The sequence below is a fragment of the Acanthisitta chloris genome, unplaced genomic scaffold (genome assembly GCF_000695815.1).
Source record: "Acanthisitta chloris isolate BGI_N310 unplaced genomic scaffold, ASM69581v1 scaffold11127, whole genome shotgun sequence".
Taxonomy (NCBI): domain Eukaryota; kingdom Metazoa; phylum Chordata; class Aves; order Passeriformes; family Acanthisittidae; genus Acanthisitta; species Acanthisitta chloris.
In genome coordinates, this window is record NW_008683250.1 from 203,920 (window position 1) to 221,230 (window position 17,311).

Here is a 17,311-nt window from a genome sequence, read left to right on the forward strand (position 1 = left end):
CCACTGTGATGAAGGTAAGACCAAAGTCTCACCTGGGGGCAGCAGACATGTTCTGGTTGCTGATCAACAGGGACTAAGCATCTGGCTGCTAGTGTCTGAATCACAAAGTTGTGCTAGGACTTTAATTCCTGTTTTCACAGAAAATTCCTAGGAGAAATAAAATAATCACTGTTGAGGAAAAAATGACAAACTAGCCTGACAGTCTCTTGCTAATATAGCTGGAGTGGTGACTTAATTTCCATAGTGCCCTAAACCTGTGCAGTGATATTTTTTTTCCCTGATTGTCATGAGTGTTTTTCCTGAATATAATTAGGATTTGTCCTGGAGAATGACATCTGTTAGTTTCTCTAATTATAGCTTTATGCCAGAAATGGCAGAGGATATACTTCCTCATGTAAAGGAAGATTCCTGGTGCTGACATGTAATGAAGAAAGAGTAGCAGCAGGATAAAACCAGATTTGTGAGTAGTTAGTAAATGGGATGGTTTCGTTTCACTGATCTTCATTACTGGTTAATTGCTTTGTACTTGCTGAGTCCTGGAGAGTTGTGAGCATATTCCCATACCATGAATGTTCCACAAATCAACATTCAGACCAGATGGAAATGGATAAAGAGCAATCATTTTGTGTGTTTCTCAAAAAAAAAAGGGGTAGAAAGATTAAAGTATGGGAGAACAATTAATTAAATTTTGCATTTCATTGCCATTGATTGTGAATGCTGACGGTGTACCTGGACTACTAAGGCACCTGGACAAAATTCTTATACCCTTTTCTAGACTTGTATTATTAGTCACTGGTGGAGAAGGGTTACAGGCCTGCGCCTTTCAGTGGCATATGTTACTACCATGTTCTTATGGTTCATTAGTTACAGGATGCCAGTCATCCTTTAAAAGCAGAAACTATCCCTAATGTCTAAGTTGAACTGAGATACTCCATAGAAAATGTGGAAGAGAAACAAATCATAGATAATGTGGATATGCTTTACATAAACTCCTGATTTGTCCTTAGTGGGTTTATTTGTAGAGAGAAGGACACATTCCTCAATGAATTAAAGACAAGAAAAACAAAAACATTCCATTTGCAGTGAGTACAGTGAATATTTTCTGACTTTCCTTGTGATCAAATAAGGTTTTTGAATGATATACATGCAAACTTAGACTAGAAGGCAGTATATATTAGGGTTTGATATGTCATCTGAAATAGCAGTCAGCCAAAAAATATCCTGAAGAAAGTCCTGCTCTGCTTTTGGAAGGGATCTAAAACTCTCCTGTGTACTTTTGCAGAAGCTCACCAACCTCCAGTAACCACGAATAACCTTCCATCTCCACCAACTGAGCCAAGAAATGTCTCTGGGACAAGTTGGATCCATTTCCCTTGAGAACATATTAGCATGGAGCTCAAGCTAAACAGAAAATACTAAAATATTTCATGGCACAAAATCCCTCTGGCTCTTAACTTTTGCTATGTGTTAGCATTTGCAATTCTCTTTCACCACTGAAACAGATTAATTTTGTCAGAGGTTTCCCTTACAAGATGTCTCCTGCATTCTTGTGTTCTGTGACTTTTCTTGCTTCCTTTTTAGAAATAGCTGCCATTCCCTGAGAAGAATCCTACTCTGGGTGTCTAAACCTGTCAAAATCAAAGTGTCTGGGGGTGTAAGAGCTGGGAGTTGCTATGTTCTTTTCTCCAGGCACAGCGTGACTTTGTTGTTGTATATTAAAAACAGCAGCTGCTGTTAGAGGTGAGGGTTCTGGAAATGAAAAGCATAATGTCCTAATTACCTATGGCAGGGAAAACATCTGTGCAGGAAAACTAATGAAATTAATTCCAGAGCTTAGCAACTGAATGCATTAATTGACATTAATTAATGCTAAATTACGAACCTCCACCAATGGAATCACATAAAATGTCCAGGAGAATCAAATGGCACAAAAAAAAATAAAAATCTTTGAGTTAATGTGAGCACAGAAAATCTTCCTCTAGAAAAAAAGAGGGATCCAGGCACTGCAAGAAGCCTGCTTTTCCTTCTTCCTCTCTCCCATAGCAGAGGGAGCTTTTCTTGTGCACATCTCAGGGTTTGGCTGTTTGGGAGATTAGCTTAAGCAATTTCAGTGCTCTGCCCTTTAGTAGTTATTACTGGCATTTTAGAATTGAAGCCATGGAGAATTGCACTGTAAAAGTTCACAGGAATTGCCTTAGTAAATCTTCATCAATGGTACAATCACTGCTGCACAGACTCCTGTGATCACTGCAGAAATAGGCATAGTCTCCATTCCTCCATTAAAACAGGATCAAAAGAACTTCAGTCACCTCTAATGGATGTCAACCTGGCCTGCTGTTTAAAATCTCTTCTGGAGGAGATTCCTTAATCTTCTTTGCTGGTTGCTGCCAGCATCCCGTTACCTCCTTGTGCTCTCAGTGTAGGTAACCCCTTTGCATGGGAAGTAATACAGCACTGCAGTCTCTTTGTAGTGTGTCCCACACAGCTGGTGTGCCTGTGGAAGTAAAAGGAGACAATGATGGTGGGGGAAAAAACCTACAAAGGAACCAATCTATGAAACAGAGGTCTGATCCTGTGTATCTCCGTGCTGGGTGGTTCATTTCCATGTATGAAAAGCCACCCAGTCTTATCAACAGCTAGGATGGTAGTAGGGCCATCCATTTCAACTGAGGCTCCTTTGTTTAAGCTCAGAACTGCCTCACTCAGGAACCTTCTTGATACAGAATGAGAGACCCCACCTGGAGTACAGAATTCAGCTTTGGAGCCTTCAGCACAGGAAAAGATTTAGACCTGTAGGAGTGAGTCCAGAGGAAGCCACAAAGATGATGGCTGAAACACCTCTCCTGTAAGAACAGGCTGAGAGATCTGGGGTTGTTCAGCCTGGAGAAGAGAAGGCTCCAGGGTGACCTTACTGTGGCCTTCCAACACTTAAAGAAGGCCTATATGAACAAAGGGGGCAAACCATTTAGCAGAGCTTGTAGCAATAGGACAAGGGGTAATGCTTTTGTACGAAAAGGGGGTAGATTTATACTAGATATAAGGAAGATTTTTGCATTGAGGGTGGTGAATCACTGGCAGAGGTTGCCCAGAGAGTTGGTAGGTGCCCCATCCCTGGAGACATTCAAGGTCATGCTGGATGAGGCTCTGAGCAACCTGATCTAGTTGAAGATGTCCCTGCTCATTGCAGCAGGGCATAAAGGTCCCTTCCAACTCAAACCATTCTGTGACACTATGAATTTGGGGCAGGTGTGGTGGGGGTGGAGGCTATCCTTCGTGATACAATGGATTGGATTAAACAGGAGGAGTGGGAATTGGCTGTGTTGCAAGGGAGAAGGTGCGTGCTCATTCTCTGTCTTATAACGAGGGGACATGGTCCACAACACTATACTACTGGATGGTGGAGGAGGCTTTGGCCCCTTGTCCCCCTCCTTCCTGGACGTAGAGGGACAGAGGGCTGAATGGCTCTCGAAAGGGAATTTTCCTGAGCTCACTCAAATGAGCAGGCTGGGAATTATGTCGTTCCCTGCCCTCTTGTGGCTAATGTGGAAAAAATCATGTCCCTCTGAAAGGAAATGCATTTCGATCATGCTGTCCAGGCTGTGTTCATTAATGTTTTGCAGTGAGCTGCAAAAGCATAAAATGTTACAAATGGCAGTGACTAATAATACTTAGCACTTTATATATTCCAAGAACTCTGCAAATGCCAGGGTCAAATCATCCCTCATCAGACTTTCCTGAAGGTTCGTTGCCCTGCATGTCTGTTTCAAGCAGAAGTCAACAGCCCTTAGAAGCAAGGAAAGAAATATCAAGTGATGGATTTTAATTAAAACTAAGATTAAATATGAGATGGTAAAATTCCAGCCAATTCTATTGCAGTGTAAAATGCTAGTTCTCTGATCAGAAGGTGATAATTATATCAAACAAGTGGCTGCACCTCTCTGAGGGAAACAATTAGAATCACTTTTAACATTAGGTGCCATGTGGCATTACTGTCATGTAAGTACTAATGCTAAAATGCCTAAATCCTTCTTCCTGTAGATCAGGTTTGTCATTAAACAGAGTGCAAATTCTTAATTGATCTGAAAGAGTCCAAATTGAATACTGAGGATCTGGTCCTGTATTCTAAGATAAATTACCAACATGAAGAAATTCAAGTTATTTGTCTTCAGGTGATAGATTATGAGATGAGCACCTTGCACTGCTTGAGAACAGGAGATGAGGACATGCCACATGGTGGCAGTGGATGAGATGGCTTTCATGGCTGCAAGATTGATGGCTGCATGTAGACCTTTTACTTTGAAACTTCTAGACCATCTAGTTTCAAAAGACTATGGAATGATTTCTCAGGTCTGCCAGAGTCCATCTACCTACACTGTCATTGTAAAACCTCTGAACAGGAGGTGGTCTGAGTTACTTTCTGAGGTGATCTGAATTACGCTGCAGAGTGTAAGTGCTGTGGGAAATACAAAGGTGCATCGTAGAAGATGTTCTTTGGTGATGCTATAGGACATATATCCTCTGAAGGTGTCATCCTGCTTGTGTCCAACATCTGGACTTTGGCCATGTTCTAAAACTCAGCACATGACCATGGAGAAGCTGTCATGCTCTGCAGCAAGTCCCACACCATGGGGATGACAGAGAAACTGCTGAGACTCAGCACAGGGGATACCTGTCCCACTGCATAGACACAACCCTTCAGACCCATAATTACTTTGGGAGTCACAGGACTTCGGCAGCTTTTGCCTCTGTAAAGGGTCCTTTGCAACCTTTGTTCCCTTGCTCGGTTCCTTGCTTTAAGCTTAAGCCTGGGTAGCATCCAGGTAAACACAGCAGGACAGGTTACTGCACTGCATAATACTCCCTTTGCTAGGTTTCTGTTAGACCTGATCCACAAAAAATTGTGTTGTGCCACCTTCAAATGCTACCTGTTGTATATTTCCAGCATGGAACCACAATAATGACAGAGAGTAATCAGATCAGCTATGCTGGATTCTCACTTGGCAAAAATGTATAGCTCTGATGTCTGATCCAGAGTGGAATAAAAGAAATAATGGGAGGCTGAGGCAGGTGAAGAGGGAAGGAACTTAAAGGAAGAAAGTAATCAAGGATGAATTTATGAAGGGTGTAAGGGAAAGAATGTTGTGTGATGTTGAATGGATGCTGTCAATTCATGTCACATGAGTCTGGGAAGCAAAAATGCTACCTCAGCAAATAGTTTTGTGACAGTAGGAAGAATCAGGATCTCAAGTGTGTTGTTTTTGTTCTTTTCTTTCAGATGCCCAATACATCACCTGCAAAATGCAGAACTGCAGTGAAGCCGTTCGCAGTAAACCCTTTCCAGGCTATATTGACCATAACTCCCTGATCGTCCAGGGCGATTATGTCTTTGTTCAGGTGCAGAACATCCTCTACTCTTGCTTATACTATTTTATATTATTCTATATTATTTTTTCTTCCATTCCTTTGTGTGTATGTGCATGTGTGTTAGCTTGCAACTAATCAGATAACATTGGATGTAATAATAAAGACATTGAGTGGATTGTAGCACTTTGTTACAATGCTAACAGTGTTCCTTTTACCTCTAATATGTTGTCACTGTAGGGCCGCAGAGTTCCTGCCTGGAGTATGCACCATATGTGCTGGTGTGTTCTGTGCCACTCCCTGCAATGTCATCAGCACTCTTGAATTACTGCTTTAACCCCCCAGCTGAAGTGGCATTGTCAGTCATCTGCTATTACAAGGGAGTAGACCAAAGCTTTTTTGAGCATGAGAGGGAAATAGAAAAGGAGGGAGGGAGGCAGGGAAAGCACCAAGGGAGGAGTAATCAGGCCTTATTGTTATGCCTCAATTGTGATTATAATGAAAAGGCTGAAGATGAGATGTACTCAGCCAAACTGTGTTTCAGGTGAGAGCTGGTGAATAGATTTGAACCACTGTGGGTTACATTAGGCTGCTGCCAGTGTCCATTTGATATCAGCTGAAGAGGACAAAAATAACAACAGATTTGAAGGGAACATGGAGGTGAACTGGAAAGCATTAGGACTAAACTGGGCTTCTAGACAGGTTACATTCTGCCACGCTTGTAAGGGGAGGGAAGAGAGGGGACCGTAAAACATGGGGTGAGTTGATTGCTAATTGCCTTCACTTAATGAACTCAGTCTTAAACATCAGCGTAAATCATCCACAAATAAATCTAGGACATACATTCCAGAATAGCTTTTATGCCTAGTATGTCTGAGGCAAAAATGAAATGTTTATGTGCTAAGGAAAACAGGGGTGTGCATCATTGTTTAGCCATGCTCTCTTATTTCAGAATGACTGTCATTGTGCAAGAGTGACATGGGAGCTGGAGTATTTATTTTCATATGTGAATTGATTCATTGCTTCATCACTGATGCCTTGGTTTTGTGCTTTTCAAGATTGTTAGTCTTCTCTGTTCTGACCTCATGTTATTACATGCTGTGGAGAAGCCAACCTCTTTGCTTCATCTGAAGTCAGTGCTGGGGAGACTGTCTGCTTTTGTGGATAGCCCTTGTATTTTAATGCATTTCTTTTTCTGTCCATAAACTGCTGTATAGTGTTCCCAGTGATGTCAAATTTTGACTTTGTTCTGCCTCCATGCTAGATGCACCATGTAAGAAGGAGAGGCAGCTTCTTACCATGTTCCCCTTAATGCCCAATGGGACTTTGCACAACTCTATGTACTCATGTGCGTAATGCAGTTTGGGAAGGTATGCTGTAATATTTGGATTTGGAAAGCTCCCATTTTAATTCTTAAACTTCTTAGGATAATAAATACAACCAGCCAAAGAGGCAGCACTTGCCAATCATTAATAATTGATATTTATGTCTGAAATAATAATATTGTAATCCCCAGAATTGATGGATGAAATAATAATATTGTAATCCCTGGAAACCACCTCTGCTTTGTTCTGTGTAGTCAGTGTTGGCTAGTAATTTAAAATGGAATTCTTCAAGTGGCTACATGTGTATCTGGATCTATATGGCTGGCAAGGAACTGTTATATAATGCATCATGGCTGATGCTGGAACCTGCGTTATCCCAGGCACTGTTCTTTAAAGGAGGAATAACCCTGTACTAGGCTGTAAAAGCTTGGAAGAATAGATGAACACCCTCCTCTAGCCTTCCTTACCTTCCTTGACCTCTGTCTAGCTTTTCTGCAACTAAGCCATTTGGAATGAGGATTTGTAGGCTTAAAAGCACTAGGATAAGGGAATGGTGGTTATTTTCTCACTAAACTGTGTTTTATGTTCAAACTCACTCTCTCATAAACAATGCTTCTGGCTTTGCTTCCCCTAACGTTTGCCCAGCTGCCTTAAAAAAATATTGGAGAACTTCAGAATAAGAAATAGTGATTATTTTACTCAATGCGATATGAACCTAACATCTGTGTATCATGCATTTTAAACTACTGCAGTGCATTTTAATACACTTACTATTAAAGAAAGGTCTTGATAAGTTCAGATATCAAGCAATTAAAGCAAAATTCTGCACAGAGAATCCCTTGGAATATTTGTTCTTCTGTGTCTTTCATCCAAGGATTTCAAAGTACTTTACAAACATTGATTATACTTCAGCAGCACTGGAAGCCGGATAAAATTGACAGCTATTTCTTCTTTCTTTTTCCATCCTTTAACAGGTGGTAGAAAGTGATACCTCACATTGCTCTAACCCAGCATTTTTGAGGTCTTGCCATCAGTATTTATGCCCTTAGATAAATGACCAGATTCACAGAAATGTCAAATCAACTGAGCTTCTCCTGCCTTCCATAGCAGTGACTGCTCAGCTGATCTCATAACAGATACCTATGGTGTCTTGCACAGGGCCACACAGGAACCAAAGATGGGAACAGAAATAGAAACCAAACCTCATGTCTGCCAATCTGCTGATCTAATCAACAGCCGACACAGCAGATGTGCAGATAGCAAATAACAGACAATTTTGTGGTAATGCAGAGGAGACCTGTGGTATCAGCTGGTGACATAATGGCTCAAGTGAAGTCACTTTTCCCAGGTCTTACATGAAATTCTGGCTTTTGTCTCTCTTTGCAGAAAATGGGATTCCTCTTGTTTTCTTTTTCAGCCACTGTCCATTGGATCAATGTTTCTTCATCAGCTGTAACAGTACTGCAGTTTTAAGTCATTACCACCACACTGTGATATTTCTCTTAACATCTTTTGTTTGATGTTCTCCCTGATGATAACTTTTCTGCTTCTCTCCTAGTTGACATCAGGAGGAAGACCGCATTATTACGTTTCTTATAGGAGGAACCCATTTGCACAGATGAAGCTGCCAAAGTACTCCTTGCCTAAGGTAGGTTGCTCTTGCTAGAATGTAGTCTACAGATATTTTGACACTACAGAAAATATTGAATCCAACACAATTGGCTACAAGATTACATGCAATGAGTGAAAACACCATTCTTGTTTCACAGAACATTTGCAAGCAAGAAAGGACTAAAACCAAAAGTCAGCACTTTGGCTAGTCAAGGACATCAGCATGAAATGTAGACAGATACTACCGCCCGTGTCAATTAGCCCATGGTTAGTTAATTAAGTTTTGGAGGGGATTCTCTCTTTTTCTTTTTTTTTTTTTTTTTAAAAAATTCCCCTCTCCTGTCCCTGTCTTGTGTGGGGTTGGGTTTTTTTTGTGCTTTGCCTCATTAGCAGATTTTAATGGAAACCAAGCAAAGAGATGTCTTTGTGTGTCTGCTCTGTATCTTCCCTAATTAAGAGCAATGGTGAATTAGCATTGGAGCTTGAAAGGGTATTTCTGCCTTGTGGAGCTGAATTTTTTAAAAGACCTATATAAAATGTTAGTTCTATTTTGGAGAAACCACCATTTTGCAGCTGGGGTCCTAATGGCTTCTTAACAAAGACAGGATTTTTTTCTTTTTGGCCTTTTCACTCTTGATATCATCAATAAAATTTAAGCTCAAAGGTAGTAAATGATCCCATGGATTCTATAGGAGGTCTAACATCTGAAGACAGATGCATTCCCAGAAATTAAGCAAGGATTATCAAATGAAAAAAAGGCACAAGGTCAGCCTGTTCCTAGAAGTTGAAAGTACATTAGATTTTGTAGGTGGAAATATTCAAAGAGATTGTTTGGCTAATATCACAGCTGGCTGTCTTTGATTCCTCAACCCAAGTGACCTGTTTATAGTGTATTGACTGTGTGACCTTCATATAAACAGACTGCAGCTCAAACCCAGGCCTTCAGTGCCATACCTTGCCTACTCTGCTGTGTAGCCTTTGCTCCTGTTTACACCTCCTGAAAACACAGCTTACAGGGCATTGAGTACCATACCAGAAACCATGAGATCTTCTTAGCTCTGACACGAGACCTGTGGTCTGCCCCAAAATCTTCAGTCACATTTAAAAATAGGTTGAGTTGAAACTTCCTGTCCAAGCAGGATGAAATTACTCTGTCAATTCAGAGGAAATTTAAACAGATGTTATTTGAAGGACCCCTTAGCAGAGGACTTGCATCTTAGAATGGTTATTGTAAAACCCAAATAAAAATTGTCATTTACAGCTGATTTAGACCATCTGCAGAGAGACCGTTTGCTTTAAACTCATCTCCTTTATCCCACACTTAGTTTTCTGTCCACCTTCTCAAAGAGATCTCTGGAGAGCCAGGGAAAATGTACTACAATAAAATTGCAATGTGTTCTCAGAGAATAGGAATTGGAGCAATATATTCATGTTATTTGACCCAAAGAAAGATGATTTGTCACAATCTCGGAATAACTTCAAAGGCTGAAGAGATACATTTGGCTTGGAAAGAGCTACAGTGGAGCTGTGGCTGTCTAGGAGGCTGCTATCAAAGCAACATAGTCACTTCTAAGAAGAATGCAGTTCAAGGAATTGAAACAAACAGCTTCTTTTATGCCCAAATTCTCTTTTATCTCCTTCAGCTAAGAAAGAGGGGCCAAATATGATAAACAGCACTAAGTGACTTCTGGAATCGAAGATGGAAATATCAAGCCTTTTTTTTTTTTTGTCTTTGCATGTCACTCTTTTTAAACTGGAGGCGTGTGATGGCAGGCAGCTTTGGCAGGTGATACTGCTGCTCGGGCAGGATGGCCTACAGCAAATCAAAACTAAAATATTATTCTTGTTGACATTAACAGCCTGGCAGCTAGTTTGATTAAAAACCTAAATGAACTTGAAACTCTCTCCCATACAAGCAGATGCCTGTGTATGTGAATACAGGTTGTGTTAACCTTGTAAATAATCTTTGTTGTCATCTGGTAATTTTTGCAATGACATTGATCTGTAGGTTGATAGTGCCTATTCTGTATGACAGCACCACAATGTGGGCTCTGTCACAGACTGTAGTGTCACTCATAATAATCACCTGAAATGTAGATACAGAGTACATTTACTCCACTGTAGACCAATGTGCTGGGCAGACATGTGAGAATACTGAAGCAAGCCAAGCAATTTCTCTTTTAATAAGGCTGTCTTAACTGGTGTTGGACTGAATAGTGATGGGATGGGTGCATATAGTACCTCTCTTTTAAATTCATCACCTTCTTTCAGCCTCAGGATGCACATCATGATGGAAGAAGCAGTGACCAGAAAAAGAATTCCTTAAATACAGACCTTAAAAGAGCTGACAGCCCTACTAATTGTCAGAATAAAACAGGCATTACACATCCCTACTCTTTAGCTTGCCAGGAAGAAAAGTTCCCTGACCAAATGCAAAAAGGGCAATTGACACATGTTTAGTGATTCAGAAAGCCTTGGCCTTTAGTCAGTTGAGCAGATACCTGATCAAACCCGTGTACAGCACCATGCTGTTTCTTTTGTCTTTGGAAAGGCAAGAGGGACTGATAGTAGAACTGCATATTAATGTATTTTCATTATGTGCTGGAACAGACAGAAAAAATCTCAGGGTCTTAGCACACAGATGCATGGGGAGCCCCTGAAGACGATGACCTGTGGTTGAGAAAGGTGCAGTGTTTCGTATTCTTCTCTTCTTCCATCTCTGTAAAGAGCTTGTTCCATATCAAGATGAAGACTGTCTTTTTGTATTATTCCTTCCCACAAAAAAATCAACCATCCTGAAAAAAAAACCAAAAAAAAGTGACTGTGATATGGTAATTAATATTAATTTTACCAGTGTGGAAACAAGAAAAATCCTGATGTTGGTCAAAGACCTGTTTGATGTCCATATACTGATCCTTTTCTGTCATTGTTGCTGCATCTATTGGGCAAGACCATATTAAGAGGAAGAGTTAACTGATCCCCAAAGGAAAACAGTTGGAATGTCGCCTTTTTTGACTTTCTGCACAATATATATTATGGCAATTGAGTCTCAATCTCCACTTCCCCAGGCTTAAATTCCTTTAGCCTTACTGGAATCTTCTTTAGGCTTGCATCTTACAGCCTGATCTGATCAAACTCAGGAAGTATCTCGTGAATAAATGTACTTATTTGCTTTTTAAGTATTCATGAAATGGCCTTTAATTTTCTCTGGTGCTGATCAAAATATCTTTTTGCCTTTCTCCCCTAGTTATTACAAAACTATTGATTGAAATGGTAAGTTAATGAAATGGTACATTCAGCAGACAAAACAAGTTTTACATATAATCTCTGTCTATATTTAAATAGACAGGTCTGCCCATGTGTGTACATATGCAGGAGTTAAAATTTGAGATTAGAGCTGTGCTAGCCAATATTGCCTGAAGCACATTGGGAACACCAACTCATGTAGATCTACCAGCAGATTGACTAGGGTGGCAATCTGAAATAAGGAGCCTCAGACAAACAGCTGTGGCAGTAGCTTCTACTAGCACAGCTGGAGCTTAGAAAGGATGTCTATTCACAGCCAAAATTAGTAGAAGGCAGTAGAACTTATATTGCCTTTCCTATTGCCTCAGGATTTAAGCCAATCTGTTCCTCCACAAAACCAGCCCATCTTCTGGGATGTGATTTCTCCAGTGCAAAGAAGCAAGTAAATCAAGTGCATATTCATCCTCTCTGTATTCAGATCCAGATCTGGATGAACAAACAGCTGTTCTGAATCTCAACTCCATGCTGAATCCACTTTTCATAGATCAAATTTCTTCATTATATTATTTTTATCTGTACATTACAAGGCCCCATCTGGAAGTGTTAATTCTCCTTAAAAAGCCACAAGATAGTAAATTGTCAAAGACTGTTATTAACAGAGGGAAGAAGTGGCATCAGCTTCCAAAGAGTATATTTTCTGATAGAGTTCCCTGTTTTGCATATAGAAAGCCCTGGCTGAGATTCATGGTAGCAGAATAACTTTGGGATATCTGCCCAAAGCAGAGAGAACAGCTGAGTCTTCTGGGAATCACCTGGTGCTAAGAAATCTGCATTTCTTTTCCTACCCCCCCAGATTTTTCTGGCACCAAAGAACTCAGGGTGCCCATGCTGGGCAGATAGAGCCTGGGAATTTCAATGTAATAATCTCTCTTTTGGTGGCTTTTTCCATGGGATAATTATTTCTCCAGGCATTGAAAGATGGAATCAGGTTCAATAGTTTCTGTTTTTTCCCTGTAATTATGCAATCTTTTTATGCTTCCTACCTGCTGTAACACACAGAACACAGTAAAACAAAACCTCACTCATAACACTAGTAGTCTAACTGCAATTCTGTTCTTTTCAGTGAGAATTAAGGTTGTTTTTCTCTTTTATTTCTTGGGGTCTGGTGTTTAGTACAGTGGTCCAGAGCCTTGACTCTAGTCCACACTTTCATTAGAAACAGTAGATAATAGCAGCACTGGCTGCAGATGTTAAACCATTAGATACTCCTTATATCACTTCCCAAGCATACTTGGTTTCTGAATGCTCAGCAAGAAGCAAAAAAAACCAAACCACACTCTAATTTTTTTTAATATCTGTGATTCCACAATCACAAGTGGAATCACTCAGGTGCCAAAAGAAAAAAAACCTCCAAATAAACAACCCTCCCTACACCCCAGACAAAATACTCTTTAAAATGAAAGGAGGGTGAAAGTGCTACTGTATAACACTGTATTGCCAATGTAAATGTTCAATTAACACCTCATCGGTTAATTATTGCTTTGTAAAATATTCCTGGATGGAATTACCCACTTACAGCACTATTGTCTACAGTCTTCGATTAAACACCAGCCTAAATATATCCCTAGCTCTTCCACATCTAGTTTGGTGCCCTTGGAAGTGACAGTGCAGAGCTCCCTCTAGTAACCTCCCTCTCTTTTCTTTCCCCAGGACATGCATGTTATCAGCACAGATGAGAATCAGGTGTTTGCAGCTGTACAAGAGTGGAACCAGAATGACACATACAATCTGTACATCTCCGACACCCGAGGGATCTACTTCACCCTGGCCTTGGAAAATGTCAAGAGTAGTCAAGGGCTGGAGGGGAATGTGATGATTGACCTCTATGAGGTATGTCATAACACCAAACATCCCGTTTCTATCTCAGGAGTTCACATGATGCCACTACCGTTTCCTTCTTGCACATCAGTCTCATAATATGTATGTGAACAGCAAAGCCAAAAAGTGACTAAACACATAGTTTAACCCTCCTATTACTTAACACACTCTGTGCAGTTGGCTGAGTTTCAGGGCCAGGTTTTACAGAGATGTTGAATTTAGGCCCAGCTATACAGATTCACTGCTGTATTTGCCAAGGTATTCCTCTCAGGTGAAGAAGAGCACATGGCTCTTTCATGCATAGGAGAATGTAGTGGAGTAGTTCATTTGGTTGCTAAGAGAAACTCTTTGTCTGCCAAAATCCTGCTTTGGACCCACATTGTCTCTATGGCTCTGAAAGCTCCCAACAGTCTGAATAGCATCATTCTCCAATTTTTGTTGCATTTCTAATGGTCTAATCTCTTGTTTTAGAAGTTAAGAAGACACAGCAGTTTTCAGCTGTGTTTGTTACCTTTGTCAGCTTGGACTAACTTTAAGTTCGCTAGGAACTTAAGTGATTATAGATATGCCCTCTTGGGCTATCCCCTGAGCATGAAAGCTCTCCTACCTCATTTTGATGTCCCCTTTACCCCTGGGCTTATTTCTAAACAAGTATGTTCTTCTTAGCTCACCTGTAAAAAGGCCAATCTTCTATGACAATGTGCCCTTCTACATCTCTTGCTCTGCTGCCTATTTTACCTCTGGAGACAGCACTCAGCTAAGGAGAAATTCAGTCCTCAGCTGCTGTTTTCAGGGTCAGTTTCTCTTCAGGTCTCCTCTAGGGTGTTTTCTGACCATTTAGAATAAAGGTCATGAACTAGATCTGAGTTCCTTTGAAAATGAAGATATTTTCTGTATTTCCTCTTCACTATCCGAATATTAGCTCTGCTATTTATCTTTCCTTCAGCTGCCCTTTACTTGGAAACCACCTTGAATTGTCCAAACAGAGAGCCCAAGTGTTGTACATCAATGCAGATGAACTGTAGGAGGAAGGGCACTGCCATTTCAGTAATTTGGACATTTTTTACTCTTTAATCTCTCTGCAGGACTGGCAGCCTATGGAAAAACTGTTGCCTTTGATTACTGTCAGTTCAGAAAGCAGTTTTACTGCATTATGTAAAGGTGTCCTACATCCCAGGGGAGGAAGAAAAGCTTTTGCTTTGTTTTATTCAACTGATACCATACAGGAACCTGGATTGAAATTGATGGAATCAGACTTACAGCGTCATATCTGCTGATTATCTAGATAGAAAGAATATTGGCTGACACTGAACCTGGCACAAACCTTCCTTTCAGTTTGATGTTCTAGCTGGAAGGGAACAAAAAGCCAGCCAATGTGGTTCTCTGAGCCAGATTGTTGCAAATAATGAGTGCTTTAGGGATAAAGAGATGAAGACTAGAGAAGAAGAAAATTCCATAGATGAGCTAAAAGGAAGTGGAAAGATTGCAAAATGAGTCCTTCTGTGGTGGCAGCAGTAGATGTAGAAAAGCACAATTATTTATGAAGATGATGGAGAAAGGCCTGTTTAAAGTGCATGTGACTATATGCATGTTTGTCATGTGCCAGAAGTCAGTTCTTCTGGTTGCATTGTAGTGGATAGGTTTGTAATTCCTAAACTGATTCTAGATCAAGGATAAATCTGCTCAATGCTGCTCAACAGCAGCATTGCATCCATTTGCACTGGATACAAAGACAAAATAAAAATTCTTTCAGGGTGCCTCCTTGAGTTCTCTTTTCACAAAAGGACTATACTGGAGACCATCTCTTAGAGAAAGGGAAGAACTGATCATTGGGTCTGAATGCCCTTTCTATTTCCTGTGTCTCTTCAATGATGTGGTATGGCTCTCTTGGCTTTGTTGGACTGGTCTGCAACAAGAGAGCCCTGTCTGTGGGAATCCATCATGCCTGAATTGATAATAGACTTGTGAGGAGATGTGTCTATAGCTATGGTATATAGGCCTATCACTCTGGGACTGGTTTGTTGGTTTTTTTCAGTATGTATCTTGGATGAGAACTATGTGTTTGATGTGTGAAGGTGGTGATCAGCAGTGGGGAATGTCTTTTGAGCTGTGTGTTCAAGTGTCTTGTATGAATCTTTCTTAAACTGTAGACCAGCATTTGTATCTGCACACAATGTTTTCCAGATGGTGAGGATTGTCTAACAATTCCTGTGTGGGAGCTGATTGAGTGCTTTTCTTGCTGGCCACTGCATGCACTCACTTGCATGGGTCTTTCTGTGCCATGACTGTATGAACAGCAGGGATGAACAGGTCACTGTGTGTGTCATAACTGTGTATTTGCAATAGGTGTATTGCAATAGGTGTATCTCTTCCTCCTGAGAGTACCGAAGCACGTATAGTGCGTGCAGTCTTTTTTGAAGATAAAGCTATCCAAGACTGACAGTATAACTTACACTTTGCTTTCTCAGGGAAGGATTCTGATCCCCAGCCCATGACTAGAATCATAAAAAGCAAAATTCACAGGATTTCAGAACACATTTATCACCTGATATATAAAATGCTCTTTAATCATTTATGGCCACTATTTCACAGGGACTATATAATAGAACTATTTCAGGACAACAACAAAGCACAGTACAAATGGAACTATAGGCTCTGGCCTCTGGTAGTAAAGGCAGAACTGTGTTATTTTTCCAGCCCTGACTATTCATGCAATATCACTGGGAGACAGAGTACCCTTGTCTTTTCAGGGTGCCTTTCTACGGCAACAAAGAAATCCTGAAATACTTAGTTGGGTAGGAGCAAATAATCCAGCTAAGAAATTGAAAATGTTCACTTTTTTTTCTGCTTATATCAGCAATAAATTAGTTAACTAATTAATTTAAAGGCTATTGCCCATTATAGCAAGTCATATGGAAGTCTCTGTTAACTTCAAATGAAATCCAGTACCATTGCTGAAGCAGGAGTGTGCAATTCTGAATGACTAAGTACACCAATGTACTGTCCAAAGCACTGCACACTAGTAGTCTCACAGCATGTGACTAAATGTGCACTAAGGTCCTGTTCACTGATAGCTGTAACATCCAAATCCAGGCACATAATTAAATCAGTTGTGCTGAAAAAAGCTCTGAATCTGCTGTGTAACCGTTTGCCATGTAATGCAATTTAAGGAATATTCCCAATGAATGATTCTGTCTGCTAGTTCTATATCATAAGAGATGGGGTGTATGACTGAACAGACTTGTTGGAAGCCAGAAAGTTTCTCACTTTCCCCCTCCTCCTGATTTCACTTCCCTTTTTATTGCAGCACTCAGATTGCAGAATGACAGCCTAACAAATTCATTCTCTAGCTGCAGCAGCTATTGGGCTATTGATTTTCAGTGTGCTGAGAAGATGGGAACATTCTGCAGTGTGAGTTGTGGTTTGAGGCTGACTTTTTTTCTCCACACTAAGATACTTTCGGGCTTGGTTCCAATGTGAATCTGTTAGTGCCATTTTACAAAATCCTCCTGCAGGTCTATGGAGTTAAGCTGTTGGGTAAAACACCAGGAAAAATAAAAGGATGAGGATCTCATTGCTAGCTATATAACTAGCATTCTGGGTGGCCTTGCTTGAGTCACCAGTGCTTTGGTTTCCTCAAAATACAAAAGTACCTCTGTGCTCCAAGTTATCCTATTGAAACACTGGTAATTATGAAACACATTGGGACCCTTAGATGAAATGTCTTAAGCAGGTTGTATGAGAATAGAAGCATTGAACTGCAAGTTTGTCTGTGTGTTGCTGTTTCCTTTGCAAGGCCAAAATTGCTGCTGTGCAAGAGACAATTAATTGCCCTGTACATATTTCATCTTTCAGGGGGAAGGATGCCTACACAGTTGAGAGATTGTCAC

General features: G+C 40.5%; 1 protein-coding gene across 1 annotated transcript in view; it reads left to right on the forward strand.

Moving 5' to 3' along the window:
* SORCS1 (sortilin-related VPS10 domain containing receptor 1) overlaps nucleotides 1-17,311 on the forward strand; it is a gene marked incomplete at its 5' end in the record, with an annotated part of 199,449 nt that overhangs the window by 119,805 nt on the left and 62,333 nt on the right. Inside the window, 3 exons of the mRNA XM_009078866.1 lie at nucleotides 5,276-5,394; nucleotides 8,245-8,334; nucleotides 13,254-13,433. Of these exons, the coding sequence (XP_009077114.1) occupies nucleotides 5,276-5,394; nucleotides 8,245-8,334; nucleotides 13,254-13,433 (389 nt within the window). The remainder of the gene's footprint in view (nucleotides 1-5,275; nucleotides 5,395-8,244; nucleotides 8,335-13,253; nucleotides 13,434-17,311) is intronic.